Below are 17174 nucleotides of genomic sequence, written 5' to 3'. Positions count from 1 at the left end.
GAAAAGATGTAAAATAATGTGACCATAGGGACATATTAAACTAAGGTGTGTCCTGTAATTAGCATCACAGGTATCTTCAAACTTGTAATCAGTCAGTCTGCCTATTTAAAGGGTGAAAAGTAGTCACTGTGCTGTTTGGCATCATGGTGTGTACCACACTGAACATGGACCACAGAAAGCTAAGGAGAGAGTTGTCTCAGGAGATCAGAAAGAACATTATAGACCTTCATGTTAAAGGTAAAGGCTATAAGACCATCTCCAAGCAGCTTGATGTTCCTGTGACTACAGCTGCACATATTATTCAGAAGTTTAAGGTCCATGGGACTGTAGCCAACCTCCCTGGACGTGGCCGCAAGGGGAAAATTGATGACATATTGAAGAGACGGATAATACGAATGGTAACCAAAGAGCCCAGAACAACTTCCAAAGAGATTAGAGGTGAACTCCAAGGTCAAGGTACATCAGTGTCAGATCGCACCATCTGTCACTGTTTGAGCCAAAGTGGACTTAATGGAAGACGACCCAGGAGGACACCAAATCATAAAAAAGCGAGACTGGAATTTTCCAAAATGCATATTGACAAGCCACAAAGCTTCTGGGAGAATGTCCTTTGGACAGATGAGACAAAACTGGAGCTTTTTGGCAAGTCACATCAGCTCTATGTTCACAGACAAAGAGATGAAGCATCCAAAGAAAAGAACACTGTACCTAATGTGAAACATGGAGGAGGCTCGGTTATGTTATGGGGCTGCTTTGTTGCATCTGGCACAGGGTGTCTTGAATCTGTGCAGGGTGCAATGAAATCTCAAGACTATCAAGGCATTCTGGAGCGAAATGTGCTGCCCAGTGTCAGAAAGCTTGGTCTCAGTTGCAGGTCGTGGGTCCTCAAACAGGATAATGACCCAAAACACAGCTAAAAACACCCAAGAATGGCTAAGAACAAAACATTGGACTGTTCTGAAATGGCCTTCTATGAGCCCGGATCTAAATCCTATTGAACATCTGTGGAAGGAGCTGAAACATGCAGTCTGGAGAAGGCACCCTTCAAACCTGAGACAGCTGGAGCAGTTTGCTCACGAGGAGTGGGCCAACATACCTGTCAACAGGTGCAGAAGTCTCATTGAGAGTTACAGAAATCACTTGATTGCAGTGATTGCCTCAAAAGGTTGTGCAACAAAATATTAAGTTAATGTTACCATCATTTTTGTCTAGGCCAGTTTCATTAGTTTGTTTTTTTAAATGATTCTGCTGAACCATAATTCAAAAACAATATCTGATTTTCATTAGTTAATTTTCAGTGAATTTTTATTTATTATTACTTTTGTCAGTTTCAAGTTATTTCAGTGACCATTGTTGGTTTTTCTCTCTTTAACGGAACGTTACCAACAACTTTGCCTACGTCTGTAAATATACTATTCACTTACAGAATACTCGCTGGTACAAATCCACAGTTGAAAATAGTCCAACAAATACACTATTATTCACGTTTTTAGCCTTTAAAAAATTCCACTATAAATTTGTGACCTGTTTTCAAAGCTACATCTTGAACAGGAACCACTGAGAACCAGGATTAGCTCTGAGCAACTTGCATTGTTTGATTTGTATTCCCAGCCTGGGAGCTTTATTATTTGATAAGCTATTTCATAAACTGCAGTGTGTACATATTAGTTAATCTTCCACTTCCATGGACTCTCATCAAACACTTTAAGAGCTTATAAATTTGCAGCTCACCCATGTCAAATTTTCAATCAGCCAATATACAATTAATGACTCCAGATGAGTAACATCACACACACGGCTTTGGAGGTTTTCCTGAGCAATCATCCAGAATGAAAGTCGTTTGAATCTCAAGCAGATGTGCACTGCACCATTTCTTGTACATCTGCGTGACGCAGTGGCTTCATCCTTGGAGTGACAGCTGTGTGATCCTCGCCAACATATTTAAGTCAAAAAGATGAAAGACCTGCTGTCTCTGGAAATATATTAGCTGAAGACGGGTCACATCTCTCGGCTGTTCAGTCAAAACGCTTTCCTTTGCCTTTTCCCGTGTTAACCCGCTTTCACCTTACACATTAGTCTTCATCATTCACACCGTTTTCCCGAGCAGGTGGTTAATCATAAGTGTGACATTGGTTTTGAGTGACTTTGATGGGGCTCACCGTCGCCATGGAGAAACGCAATAGTCATCTGATTGTTGGAGGAGAGGGAGAGACATTCACACCTAGGGGCTAAACGCCTTGCAGGACTGTTCTGTCAGGTACAGGTTAACTGTGTGTCAAGTGAATGATCAAATCTGCTTTCATAATCCACGTTTTTTTTAAGAATCACTGTTCCCAGTGAAGCTCTCATGTAAAATGTCCATCTTAAAATGATCATCCTTTCTGGCAGATTATCTAACCCTGACTATATACCACTCAGAATGTCATATTTATTCAATCGAAAACACATTTAATTTCATTAATTAACCAGTCAACATACCTTAATGTTGCCCTCAGCTGATCCACTGATAAAGCAGTCCTCGGTCGGATCGACAGCCAGCGCTTTGACCGGCGAGTCGTGGGCCTGGAAGCTCTGACGCTGGAGCCTGTGGGAAAGCTCCAGTACGCTGATCCAGCCCTTCCTCCCACCTGTGATAAGCAGCTGCTGCCTGGAAGCCATCGTGAGCACGGTGGCTCCGGACTCGTGGCAACAGAAAGCTAAGGAGAGAGAGAGAGAAAGGGGAAGGTTGGCAGATGGAGTAGAATAAAATGGATGAATCAGAGGGAACGGGATATATCATTGTAGTATGTCATAAAAAAGTTATAGTAGAGTTTGTCATAAAAATGGCCTGGTATAGTTTTCATAAAAAAATTTCATAGATTATCATAAAAAATTTCATAAAAATATCATAGTATAGTATGTCATAACTAGAATTGCAGCCTTGCGTTTGGACGCCTCCGCCAACCAGCCAGGTTGCAGTTCACATCCATGTCTGTCCAAAATGTAATCAGTTCATCATTTTATCCTATTAGACAATTGTGTGAAATTGTCATAATATTAATGTAATATATAATATGAATTCTTGATTCCAAGTGGACGTTGGTACCAAATTTGAAGAAATTCCCCCAAGGCGTTCCTGAGATATCACGTTCACAAGAATAGGACATACGAACGAACAGTCAACCCAAAAGCACAATGCTTTCAGCCATGGCTGTCGCAGAGGCATAAAAGTTGTACAATTTATTTGAAATTCAAGTTGTTACTTGACAGTAAGCCTGCAACTAACGCTTATGTTAATATTCTAATTATTTTCTTGAATAATTGATTAACTGCCGTCAATAAAATGTCAGAAAATAGCAAAAAATGGCCATCAGAATTTCCAAAGTCCAAGCAGACATCATGAAATTTGGTTTTGGACTGTCGGTGGAACAAACTGCTCAGCGGATTCTTAAAAGAGGCTGTTACAAAAAAACGACTTACTATGTACAAGGCTGTTCGCAGGAGTCACCAGAGTGTCCCACAGACACACGTTCCTGTGGAGTGAAAAAAAAAATACTAAATAATTATCCATTCCTACATTTTAATCAAAGGACATTATCCCTGTTGGACACGGTACAGTGGAGCTGAACGGCAAAGATTCAGCCTTTAATTAAAAGTTTATGAAACAGAATTTAATTGGGAGGACAATTTTTGACGACGACTGGAGAGACACAATGCTCCCTCCGACTGTCGTACCTGTTGTCTGTTGAAAGACCTGCAGTGGCGATGAGGGAAGAGGAGCCCACGAAGACAAAGTCATGAGCTGTCTTGTTGTGGCACTGCAACGTCTGTCAGAGAGAAACAAAGAAGACGGTTAGTAATAGTGACAGTAATAGAGAAGCAGGAGGAGAGTAAACACAAAATAAGAATGACAGGAAGAAAGTGTGAGGACACGGAGAGCGTCTAGACAGACAAAACCAAAAACAAACATGTCGGAAAAAGAAAAGGTAGCACGTTGATCTGCCCGGTGACTTTCTTACCAGGTATGGTTTAGGTGCATTCCCACTTGTGTTGGTCTGCCAGAGACTCAAACCTCCGTCAGCATCGACGATACCAAACTGCACAAAACATTCAGAGAGCAGATATCAGACTTTGCTAAAATTAAGTAAGAATTATCCTTTCTTTTTACATCAGTCAGACAAAAACATATTGTCCTGCGCTCTTCCTGTGTTTGCACACTCATTGAGCTCCGTCTCTCCCTTCTGGTGATTTGGATCGTTCTCAAATTATCTTCCAAAACACGTCAACAGCCTCATAAGTTCAAGCACCACTTACATAACTAGCATCAAGCACTCTGCTTGTCCTCTCTTTCCAATTTTTTTTTCTTTTTTTAAAGCATATTTCACTCTTTTGGCCAGAACAGGCAGATAAGACGTACTGGCACAGGAGAGGCACCATCTGAGAAAGTTATTAGCTTGAGGCGAGTGCCTGAGTTCAGAGCTGTTGAATCACTCAGCGGCTGAATAACAAAATGTGCTGAAGCCAAACTCCCCACTGTGGTTTGTGCCTGAATGGCAAAGTGTGAAAATGTTGCTGAATTTGACAGGCTCACTTCACAATGCAGTTATGCTGCAAAGCTAAGAATAGTCTGACATCTGTTGCTGGTAAGTTAACTGTTCAATTTTACAGTTCATATAGAGAGTGTGTGTGTGTGTGTGTGTGTGTGTAACTTTGTAACCTTGTTTCCCTGGTGGTTGAATCGTATCCTGGTGACTCTGGAGTTGCCTGGACTTCTGAAGCAGATGATCTGCTGGGAGTGACCCCACTCGAACATCCTGACGCTACCATCCTGAGCTCCTGTTAGATCTGGAAAAAAGAAAAAAACTCATTTTCCAGTGTATCTCGATGAGCATTCTGGTCCCAACATGAGGTTTTGGCATTTCTTTTGTTCCCAAAAGCATCTATTTTAATAATTGATGAAATAAAATGTTTATTTTACAGACGCACTTCAACAGCCGTTCTTAAGACCTGCTGGGAATTATTCTACCCGAACGCCTCACAACTGAATCCCCACTCTGCGGTTTGACTAGAAAATACAAGGTTGGGCTCACTCAGCCTTTTCTAAGTCAACAGCAGCACTACTGGGGTCGCGTCTAGATGGTACCACACGATTTGCGAAACTCTCGCAAGATGGCCAAAGGAACAGTGTGTAACATTTTGAGGGATCTATTGGCAAAAAACGAATATACTATTCATAACTATGTTGTTTGTTTTCGTCAGCTTAGAATAAGCCCTTCATATCTACATAAGCAGAGGGTCCTCTTCAGGGAATCTGCCATGTTGCTCCGCCATGTGTCTGACTTCCGTTGCGGCTCACGTTACCGGAGTTTTGGAAAGGGAAAAGTGAGCGGCGGGGTACTCAGTTGGTCAGCAACCACACCACTAGATGCCACCAAATCCTGCACACTGCACCTTTAAGGTGAGGCATTGACCTTGAATGGTTAAGGTTAGCGTAGGTCGTCGGGCAGCAAGTCTCGTGAGAGTTTTTGCAAGTCTCTGCAATATGGGGGTTACCATCTAGACACGACCTTTGCCACTTGCTAAATAACTACATATGAGAACCTTTTTTGGGTGATGTAATCATCCCCAGAAGACTTTTTTTTGCCACGAGAAATATGATGTCTGGATAGCACCTTCAAGAGGCGGATACTCTTCTTATCTACTGACAGACACGTCAGAGTCGTACTTACAGTAAGGCAGTGTGGGATGGGAGGTCATTCTTCTCACATTGTTGATATTTCTTTTGATCATCTGGGAGAAGAAAAGTGAAGAGGAGGAGAAGATGTTTAGTAAGCCAACATTAGAAGAAAACAATGCAGAACTTCATTATGGTAAATTCGTTACGACAGGTAACTAAGTAACAGTAGAGAGCCTTCTTCACACACAGAATACTTCCATTGCTGGCTGTTAAACTAATGGCTTGTTACTAATGGATTGCCATTAACTTTTATGTAAATGTGAAAAGTGCCATAACATTTACGTAACGAGGTGCACGTCTGAAAGTCTGTAGTTAAAATCAACTTAAAGGTCAGAGAAATGTTAATCTTAATCATTATGCCAAAGTACATATTTAATGTTGCATTTAGTTTACAGAATAAATGGACGGTTGCCCCATCAGCAAATAGCATAAATTGTCTTAATATACTGTAGCTCAGTTACTATTTCCTGTCCTGTGTTATGACTGGTGGCCCAGAGAGGCAGACATTAACAGCAATGTCTGCCACAGGTTTTTATTTATTATTGTCTCTAATGTAGTCTGCTCCAACCTCGAGCACACTGCCTGACTGGTTGGTAAAATAATTACTATGCAGAGTGGCTCTTACTGTCCAGTCTGCATATCAAGAGCAACGAGCAAGCTGGTTAATATCAACAAAACATGACTCACAACTGACTTGATTCAAAGAGCTAGCACCAAAATAAAATCTATCTCCCTCCCCCCTGCTAACAACGCCAAGTTTCTCTGCTTAGTGGAACAGCTTTTACAGACTTTTCTAATTAAAAAAAAGCATACAAATTATAGCGGTTTGGGCCTGGTGTCTCACGAGCTGTCAGCAACATCTTTGTTTCTTTGTAAATCAATGAGGGAAGCTAATGTTAGCACAGCGGCCATGATGCTTTTGGCAAACACACAAAGATGAATTATTAATTTAAGTAATTTAAACTGCTTTGAGGATTTTGCTTAGTACAAAGAGTACAAAGAAGGGCAGATCCAGAGGAGCAACAGACAACATCACTTAATTCCAGAAAAGCAGTGAAGAGAATACTAAACCCGTGGCAATCATTACTGTATATAATGCTGCTTTTTCGAGGTTTATTTGAACTACAAACTGCATTCACTTGATATTGCAGCAGACCATGAGTGACCAAAGCATTGTCAGTGTTTAGATTAGTTTCCAAACTTCAAGACAACAATTTACTGAGATTTACCATTTAGCAATCCAGTGAACAGTCAACCAAGTTTTTATTTTATCTTCTCATGGAAAAGGATTTTCCAAAAAGCAACTATGCTACAACATCTGATACTTGGCTGTTGAACAGAAATCTTCTTTTTATGCAAGAAACACCCCAACTAAAAAAATATAATAAGAATTAAAACAGCAATAATGGTAACAAAATATAAACTGTGATACATTAACTATCCTAAAACAAGTTTCAAGACTTTTTAAAGCGTATTTTCATACGGTGCTGAGATTAAATCAAATAGTTGCTTCCAAAAAGGTAAGAAACCAAAAAATTAGGTCTGCACAGTCATTTTCTGTCTCGATTAATATACTAATTATTTGTTCAATTCATCAAATTATTGTTCGATCTGTAATATGTCAGAACCTAGTGGAAACATTTTAATAACTTTGCTAAAGCCCAGGGTGACTTCTTTATAACACTTTTCTTTTGCCAGATCAACAATGCTCACAATTGGGAAGCTGGAACGAGGGAATATTTGTAACTTTGGCTTGAAAAATGACTTAGATTTCCTTTTAATTCTTATCAAAATAGTTAGATTAATTTTCTATTGATTGATTACAGCTGCACAATTAATCAGTTTTATCAAAATTTCAATATGGCTTACCGTAATTTTCAAATCGCATGATGAGGAGGAAGTAATGTGTGTCAAAATATCATTTTAAACTAAATATTGTCGTGCTGCAGAGATGTCCTGGCCTACACATCATATTCTACAGACTTAAGAAAAGATCTTTGTTTGGTACAGATCCCCACAAAAATCACACCATAATCTTTTTAATGTTTTTCAATGAAAATGAGAATTATGATGTAAAAATGATCATACCCTCTAATATCGCAAATCATAATCGCAATATCAGTCAAAAATAATCGCAGTTAGATATTTTTTCTAAATCGTGCAGCCCTATTACATGCTCCTTATCACCCCTATCCTACTGGCCCATGCCAATATAGACTGTATTAGTATGCTGGTCCACACCCACTTACAATTTAACTCTAAGGGTGCAAAGTTGTATGCTTTGTAAAATGTTTGTCAGTTTTGTAAAGTATGAACGGTTTACAGTTGATGGCCGAAAACATGCAAAACAACTCGCATGGCTCTTTAATCAAAGAGGGAAAATAACTATATACTGTAATAACATCGGGAAAATAACTCAACAGAGCAGGAGAAGACAGGTGGAGCAAACAAATAACCCAGGTAGTATAATCACATACAACTTCAGGTCTAGAGCTCACCACAGCTGCACCCCGGCCTGTCTGCACTCCTCCCAGCCACGGCATGTTGATGGGTGTGCCGGGGCTACTGTGAGTGTACGGCGTTGTGCCGTGGAGGGCGGCAAAGTCATCGCGTGAATGGACCACCAGGAAGTCATCAACACTACCACTGCAGAGACAGAATAATAGTATATAATGTATCTTCATGGCTGTAACGTAGTTAAATCTTAAAGGGAACAAAAGAAAAAAAAAGTTTTATAGCAGTGTCATTTGGGGCGGCTGAGGCTCAGGAGGTAGAGCGGGTCGTCCACTAATCAGAAGAAGTTTGATCCACGGCTCCTCCGGTCCACGTGTCAAAATGTCCTTGGGCAAGATACTGAACATCAAACTGCTCCAGAAGGCTGTGCCATCGGGGTGTGAGTGTGCGTGTGAATGAGCATTAGTTTACATCCTGATGAGCAGGTGGCACCTTGCATGGCAGCCGCTGCCACCAGTGTATGAATGTGTGTGTGAATGGGTGAATGTTGGCATGTAGTGTAAAGCACTTTGCGTGGTCGGAAGACTAGAAAAGCGCTGTATAAATGCAAGTCCATTTACCATCTCTGTGTTCAGTTTTTTTTTTTAAATCATTATTTTTATTTACTTATTGATTCATTCTCAGGAACAATGCATTAATCAACATCACTGTAAATGTGCCAGTGTTAGCCAAAAGGCTAATTTATTTTAGTTTTCCCATGGCCAGATGTTGAATTAGCCATTAAAACAAAACAACAATAAAACACATAACAGTTCAGAGATAAACCTGAGACATGTTTAGTAGGAAACAGATTGATAATCCTTAGAGTGGAAAAATAACAAAAGACATTTGCATTTATAACAGGTATGCAGGAACGCATACTGACAGAAAGTGACCCCTGCTCTGAAATGTGATAATATCTCATAAAAGGAGCGGCCACACACAAATACATGTAGATTATGCAGCACCTCCAAACACAGACAACACAATGCAGATGCATGTACTCCGCCTACACAATCATTACTGAACCAATCACATTGTCCCACGCCCACACTCGATTTAGCTCTGCTGGTATGAGGGTGAAAAGTGAGTTGATGTTACTCTGGAAGAATCACAGCCGTTGGCCTAAACAAGTACAGTATGCACACAAACAAACACACACACACACATCAGATTGTTCTCTTACCCTTTGGCTTCGGCGTCATCGTCATCGATCCATGTCAAGATCTGTGTGGCTAAGATGGATGACACATCCAACTCCTGAATGTCATGGGTGGAGGCCATGACTAAACAATTACGATTTGCCTTTGGAGACAGACAGAGACAGGAAATGGGGACAAGGAGAGGCGGGTGACAGAGAGGATAAGGGTGAGGAAAATAGGGTTAGACTTTTAGTGACTTTTTCCAACTCTATTCTGCCCGTGGTCACAAAACCATCCAACTATAATGATGACCCGAGGTACACCTTCCTTTGATCGCCAGCACTACTGCTTCCCTTTAAATAAAGAGCTACATTCAAGCAAGAGCATCACAGCGGGAACCTCTTCGTATATCAAACAAAGAAAACACAAGCTCAACAACATCAAAGGCGCTAGGATATGGTGTAAGAGTTGTGCCACTGGCCAAAAGAATTTAATATTTGTTTTGAATTTAAATTGCGTGCCCTGAATCTGTTGGCCAAGCCAATTCAGTTTAGAACTTCAAATTAAGACTACAAAATTGTATTTTATTTGGATAGCTGCACATCTGTTGTACCAAACTAGAAAGCATTGTTATTATGCACAGCTGGGCTAAAACTTCTTAAAGCAGTATTTACTGAACACTGACATATTATCATCTTATGAAATTGAAATAGCAAATGCTTCTCACTTACACATCAAGCAGGCACAGAACAACATTAACATTTATTTGGTGTTTCTGGCTTGTGTCACTCTCCTTTTAGCTCTGTTTTTGGTCTCCTTAGACTCCTGAGGGAAATATCTTGCTCTTTAGCTGCTCAATGCTCCACTATGTTCAAAAGCCGTTTGGTGTAGGGTGGTGGTTTTATAAGAGCTCTTTCACTCAGCTGGAAAAGAGGTGGATGAAAGCGGTAAAGCTGAACCCAAACGGTAAAGTTGTGACCCCAAAAAACAAAACAATGAGGTGAAAGACACTAAATCGCTCCTTACAGCTTAGTGAGAGACGGCAGAGATAGGTGATTATTCTCGGTGGGTTCGTCACAACAAGCAACCCCTTTCATAAGTGACAGACATTTGATCCAATAAAAATATTGATTAGAGCAGCTTTAAAATGTTTTCAAAGAAAGTCTCTGAAGGTGAGATTCATAGCTACAAGTGTGTTTCACAGTAAACCGTTGATGAATCAACTCCCACAGAAGACACTTTTTACTACTTTTTAGTAGTTTATTTTTGCTGCTCAGTTCTTTTTGTTTGTTTGCAGTTTTCTAACATTTGAAGCTCTGGCATATGTTCAGTCAGGAAGACTATACTTTTGCATGCTTAGGCCTGTAGTTTATTTCTCATACATCGTGCCATTCACTCCTCTCACGCACACTCACTCATAACTTCCTTGCCGTCATTGTTTGGGGCGTCAATCGCAATTATCAGCTGTTTTCATCTGTTGGTCACATCCACCCAACAGCACAGTGACACACCTTTATTGTTGGCCTATCATCTTGTTGCTGTCTCCTTTTTAAATAAGATTTTCTCTCTGCCTTTAGTACATTCATGCTGCTGTTACACGCGCCCCTCCACCACCCCATCATCGCCAAGACTCATCAGCTTCATCAGCCTCCTAAGCCTACCCGTTTTAGCAGAATCATCACCACCACCACCACCACCACCACCACCAGTGTCTGGACTCCACGTAGGGACTCTATTATCATACATCATCTGTTCTAAAAACAAAATAATAAATAATAAATAATAATAATAAAATAACTTAAAATACAGAGATTACCGCACTAGCCAGATAGATTGACAAACTAACAAAGTCCTCGGTGGGAAACACACTTTGCTTTTCAGAGTCTAATGCGTTGTTCAGTGACAAATGTGTAAAAGAGTTGTACCTTGTTGATGGCAAAGGCTGTGATGATGTCAGATTCCTTGTGGATGATGCGTGCCTTTCCTCCGGGGGAGCCCTGATCTGACTCAGTCTGCACAGAGGAACGAACACACACACAAACACAAATCACCACCATGGAGATTGAATCATTATTGTTGAAACGTCGGTAAACATTTCCTGCAGACAAATCACAGCCATAACTTCAGATACAGTACATTTCCCCTCATGCTACAGAATCAATGACCTGACAAGATCCATGAGAGGGGTTGATGAATGAAGTGCCAAATTATTTGCTGTAGAAGACAACAGAGCTGGTGTTGTAACGGAGCCGTGGCTCCAGCCAAGCCAACTCTTTGTGTAATATGTGCACTCTCTATGTTAATGTGTTTGTTTGTCTTGCCTTTAGAGGTTAGCAGAGGACGTGTGTGAGGTGCATCAGGCCACCCTGTTAACCACAGCAGCCAACATAACTGGGTTAGTGCCATTAGATAGCATGAGCTCAACAACCCTTGAGCGATGAGCACAGGCACACACTGTACTGTACCATAGAGGTCCTACGGGACGATGCAGTAGCAGAGTAGGCTATAATGTAGCTATGCATATTGTATAGAGATGTAACATTTTGATTTTACTCAAAATGAGACAGGCATCCTTTGAGCATGAGATTGAATTAAAGTCTTTAGTGCGTTTATTCAAGGGGAAAAGACCATGTCTTTCTCTGTCAGATGGAATAAAGTAAAACTTGACTTGCAGAAATCTAAATATGGTGGTTTGCCATTTTCGCCGAGCACATAATCCCTGTGGGGCGCAGATTCACTGCGACAGTGTTGGGCCCATTAATCAGAAGCTATTCAGCTTCATAGCTTGTCCTCTGAGAGACTGGGTTAATTAACACTGAGCCAAATGGAGTATCTACAATGTGGCAGCTTGCACAGCGAGAGCCAGAAGATTACAAACCTCTATGAAGCATCAATTTACAGTGCAATTTGAGATTTACGGTTCACATTCACATGGATATTGAGACCGCTAAATGTAAGATTAATATCAAACACTGACCGGAACATTCAGAGTTCATGGCCCAGAAAATATACGTGGTGTGATTCTGTCAAGATCACAATTTTAATGTTTCTCAGATTATATGTGACGGGCCACATTTAATATTCTACTGTAGGAGGCAAATAGAAAGCACATGATGTGCATGTTCTCATATCTAATCAACGGTACAGTTTGTGCCGCCCACACTACAGTATGTTGATGTGAAGTATGCTTCAGAAGGTTTCTCAACATCTGCACAATATGGTTTACTCATGGGTCTTGACAAATCAAATAGTACTGTTGTTGTTAGGAATAAAAAAAATATCACACATTTTTGTTGTGAGTTTCCAGAGAGCAGGGATGAATGGTTTAATATATAAATATATAAATATATTAATTAACAGTTTTAGCTTCCACAATTAACCAACTTGATTTTGGTGTGATATTGACACCACCTTTAGAGTGATTCTGGTAAACTGTGTGAGTGACCAATCATACGGTTTTTAATTTTTTCTTTGCAAACCAAATTAATCTGAAAGTATTTTCTGCAGTCTGCATGTCACAATCATGCAACCCTACGTGAGAGACTAAAGGTTTTTTTTTTTATGATATACTCTAAAACCAAGAAAATGGCATGGTTTTACTTATAAAACGTTACAGTTAAAGGATTATTATCCCCAGGGCTCTACCACAAAAATGTCTGTCCCACCTCTAAAGCTGAGTTCACACTACGAGCAACACAGCAACATTCTACAAGTCATTTTTTATGTGACATGAAGCTACAAACTGACGCCCGACACTTGACGGGTGTGACACGCAAGTTGAGCTGGTCTCAAGCTGGTTTCAGCGCTCCAATGACGCGGTGAAGCGTCAACCAATCATATGATTTTTAGGGATGCACAGATACCAATACGAATCTCGGATCGATACTGACTCAAATAGCTGGATCGGGTATCGGTGACAATGGGGCCGATCTATTCAATTCAGTTCTATGTTAATATACTACTACTACTATATACATTACATACTGGAATATTAATTCCTGTTTAAGTGTTGATCAATTTGTTGCTGCATTAAAAAGGATTTCACTTAAATTGTAATTCCGGTTAATTTTGAAGATCTTTTACCAAGTTGCTGGTGTACGATTTATTATTTTAATAATAAAGAACAATTCACTCAATTTATATCTACGTATTTATTTGTTACATTTTGTTTTACAAAGTTAGGAAAGTGATATTTAAGTCAAGCCTGATGTTGCCTTACACATAAAAGAATGATCCCAGTCTCTTCCACACAGTGAGGCATACAGCTTATTAATTAAACTCTGGTATCGGATCGGTACTCGGTATCGGCCGATACCCAAAACCCAGGTATTGGTATCGGAACTGAAAAAGTTGGATCGGAGCATCCCTAATGATTTTCTTTCACCCTGTTTTGTTCTATCTAAAAACAGCTCTATAATAGTTTTGTTGCTTTTGACACTCGTAGTGTGAACATAGCATAAGACTGGGTATTGTTTGAATTTTTTTCAAATATCAGTGCCAATACTTTGTTTTACAGAATTTAAGCACTCACTTCTGAAAATAACATCCGATCAAAGAATAAGTGACCAAGAATAAGGATCTAATCAAATGAAAGTACTGATGTACTTTGTTGAGATTTGGTGCCCATCCCACCCCAACACCAAAAGCCACAATTTATGTGTAGCAGCAGTACCTGGTGGTTTCCTGTCTCCTCCATCCCTGAACATTTCATATTGTCAGCCTGGTCCTCACCCGACTTTAATGATTGGGGAAGCAGCAAAGGGGAATCACACACACAAAACACACACAACATACAACCAAACAGTGATGAACCATGCAGTCAAACACACACAGAAACTGCATTATTGTGCTGTTAATCAAACAGGGTGTAATTATTGGAATAAAGCATCAACATGCAACTGGAGGCGGTAATAATACATGAAGTTGGCATGCAGGACAAAAAAAAACAAATGCACCAACAGGGATGTAACAGGGATGCAGTTTGCCTCGGGGTAAATACATAAACATGCTGTGGATTTTATCATAACACGACAGTTAATGTTATTCAGTGACAATTAACACAATGTGCTAGCTGTGCAACATGGAGACAGTTCATGCAGAGGGTTGGCATGGTGTAAACGTGAGGTACCTCATTCGGGTCCCGTTTCTTGGTAAAGATGTGTCTAATGAAAGTCTCCTGAACTTCTTCCTGCTTGACCAGAAACTGCCACAGACGCTTCACTGGCAGCGCTGAACGGTGGCTGGTCCTGAAAATAATACAACACATCTCATTAAATCAGTTGCATCAGTTCCCTGAAGCAAAACAAAATGTGTTAGAAGACATCATTTCTGACTTGTGCCATTGGTGCTCAAAACTCCACATATTTGGTGCTCGAGGCAAAACACATCAAATGCACATACAATAACTGTTGTTCCTCCAAGAACAGTAAATCCCCTACAGTGTGTACTGTACGGGCCATGTAGAAATCTATAGGGGTCTTGAGGGAGAATTTCTAAATACATTTCACTGGTGTGAATGTGCTGTACAGATGTATCTGGTGCTGAAGGCTAAACTGTAGTCTATTGAACAGCATCACTAATTCATGATGTTTAAAAGCTGAAGGGTATATCTGTAGGCTTGAATTGATATTATAAAGGGGAAGTCGATTGTTTTTTCAACAAAAAACAAACTAAGGCTGACTTATTTCAAATTCAGTCTAAAGAAAAAAACAGTAGGGCTGTTAATCGATTCAATTATTGAATTGCGATTAATCGCATGATTGTCCATAGTTAATCAAGATTAATCACAATTTAATTGCACATTTTTTTATCTGTTCAAAATGTACCTTAAAAGGGAGATTTGCCAAGTATCTAATACTCTTATTAACATGGGAGTGGACAAATATGCTGCTTTATGCAAATATATGTATATATTTATTATTTGGAAATCAATTAACAACACAAAACAATGACAGATATTGTCCAGAAATCCTCACAGGCACTGCATTTAGCATAAAAAATATGCTCAATTCATAACATGGCAAACTCAAGCCAAACAGGCAACAACAGCTGTCAGTGTGTCAGTGTGCTGACTTGACTATGACTTGCCCCAAACTGCATGCAATTATCATAAAGTGGGCATGTCTATAAAGGGGAGACTTGTGGGTACCCATAGAACCCATTTTCATTCACATATCTTGAGGTTAGAGGTCAAGGGACCCATTTGAAAATGGTCATACCAGTTTTTTCCGCCAAAATTTAGCGTCGGTTTGAAGCGTTATTTAGCCTCCTTCGCGACAAGCTAGTATGACACGGTTGGTACCAATGGGTTCCCTACGTTTTTTAGTTTTATATGATGCCACGATCTGCTACCGCTACAACCCAAAAAAGGCAAGTTGTGTTGATGAGTTAAAGGGACTGTTTGAAACTTTTTAAGCGTATAAATGTAGCGGGTCGGCACACAGGCGCGCTCGCGTGTGGCCGGAGCCTCGTCTCCGCTGCCTGCTCTCCTTCACTCAGATGGCGCGCGTCCTCGCTGTCTCGCTCCACCTCTAGACGTGAACGCGCGCTCACTCCACACTGCAGAAGAGTTAGTTTAGCTCTGAGAATATCTAGTGAATGTAGAGTGGACGTTTGTGCAGAAATAACTGCTGCAGCTCCTCCAGACCAACAGAGGTTTTCCGTGTCTTGTGAAGTGACTGGGCTCCTCAACGAGTTACGTTATCGTCTCGTTACCGACCGGGTGGCGGTGTCTTCGGCTGCCGGCTGCGGTCGGGAGGTGATAACGTAACTCGTTGAGGAGCCCCGCTGCTGAAGCCTGCGCTGATCAGGAAAAGCCAACGCTAGGATCAGCATTGATTCATGGAGAGACCTTCGTCTGGTCAGCTAACATTACTGCCAAGCAGCTGAAATATAGAGTGATATTGTGGTTTTAGCTGACGTGTGTCGCCTCACTGTTTTGGGCGATGCTCGTTCATGTCTATGTAGAGCGAGCAAGCGCGAGCTCGACGCTGACTTTCGTTGATTTCAAGGCCACAGGTGTCGCTGTTAAGCAGCATTTCTGAATCTTACAAATAGTCCCTTTAAAGAAATTAGTGGCGTTAAAACAAATTTGCGTTAACGCGTTAGTATCGTTTTGACAGCCCTAAAATTAAATTAAAAAAAATCTTCTCATAATCATTTTTCCACTTGTGTTACTGATCCCCAGCTCATGGTGGTACCTGAACGGGGTGTTGGATGGTTCAAACAGGGCCTTGTGTCTGAGCAGGGCGGGGCCCGCCGCGGCCATTTCATCCTGGAGGGGGGTGGAGATGTACTTGGAAGGGGGGCCACCAAAGATCTCCAGCCTTTTCTGCAGCACCCGCTCCCAGCGCTGCAGCGTCCTCAGCACAGTGTGACACAGAGGAGAGCCCACAGGCAGATCTGTGTTAAGAAGAAGCAAAAAGACAATAAGATTAGCAGTGAGAAATGGGGCGGCGCTTATCCACATCCAGGATGTTAGTACACAACAGTGTGTGTGGTGTATTTTAGTGTTTACCTAATAGATCATATCCTGCCATTGGGTAAAAGGACTTGAGGTTGACCAACACGAGCTGAACCATTGCCAGACGCATCAAACACCAACTGAGAGGGTAATAAAACACGACAAATCAGATTTTACAATTTTGAACATAAATACTTTAAATGGGTCCAGAGCTCCTTGAAAAACCGGAGGCGTAAAAGTGTGTTCAGGCAGTGCAACTGAATACAAAATCAATGGAAAGAAACAAACAGCTGTGAACACATGCAGGTTTACGCAGGGCAACTTGAACTCATGTGAAGATGAGTCACTCTGCAGTAATATC

The 17174-nt window shown here is 40.8% G+C and overlaps 1 protein-coding gene across 4 annotated transcripts in view; it reads right to left on the bottom strand.

The window, feature by feature from the left end:
- LOC119492521 (dmX-like protein 1) overlaps positions 1–17174 on the bottom strand; it is a 69665-nt gene that overhangs the window by 5291 nt on the left and 47200 nt on the right. The window contains exons 38-50 of one of the 4 annotated variants that reach the window (XM_037777011.1): positions 16868–16953; positions 16551–16752; positions 14480–14597; positions 14024–14086; positions 11277–11363; positions 9396–9514; positions 8194–8362; positions 5709–5769; positions 4697–4824; positions 3999–4076; positions 3715–3806; positions 3460–3512; positions 2479–2696 (exon numbers count right to left, since the gene is read on the bottom strand). In XM_037777011.1, coding sequence (XP_037632939.1) covers positions 2479–2696; positions 3460–3512; positions 3715–3806; positions 3999–4076; positions 4697–4824; positions 5709–5769; positions 8194–8362; positions 9396–9514; positions 11277–11363; positions 14024–14086; positions 14480–14597; positions 16551–16752; positions 16868–16953 — 1474 coding nt within the window. The remainder of the gene's footprint in view (positions 1–2478; positions 2697–3459; positions 3513–3714; positions 3807–3998; positions 4077–4696; positions 4825–5708; positions 5770–8193; positions 8363–9395; positions 9515–11276; positions 11364–14023; positions 14087–14479; positions 14598–16550; positions 16753–16867; positions 16954–17174) is intronic. The other 3 variants (XM_037777012.1, XM_037777013.1, XM_037777014.1) reach the window with 3 other exon arrangements.

This window comes from Sebastes umbrosus, chromosome 8 (assembly GCF_015220745.1).
Source record: "Sebastes umbrosus isolate fSebUmb1 chromosome 8, fSebUmb1.pri, whole genome shotgun sequence".
In the NCBI taxonomy this organism is placed as follows: domain Eukaryota; kingdom Metazoa; phylum Chordata; class Actinopteri; order Perciformes; family Sebastidae; genus Sebastes; species Sebastes umbrosus.
This window is presented reverse-complemented; position numbering and strand designations above follow the sequence as displayed.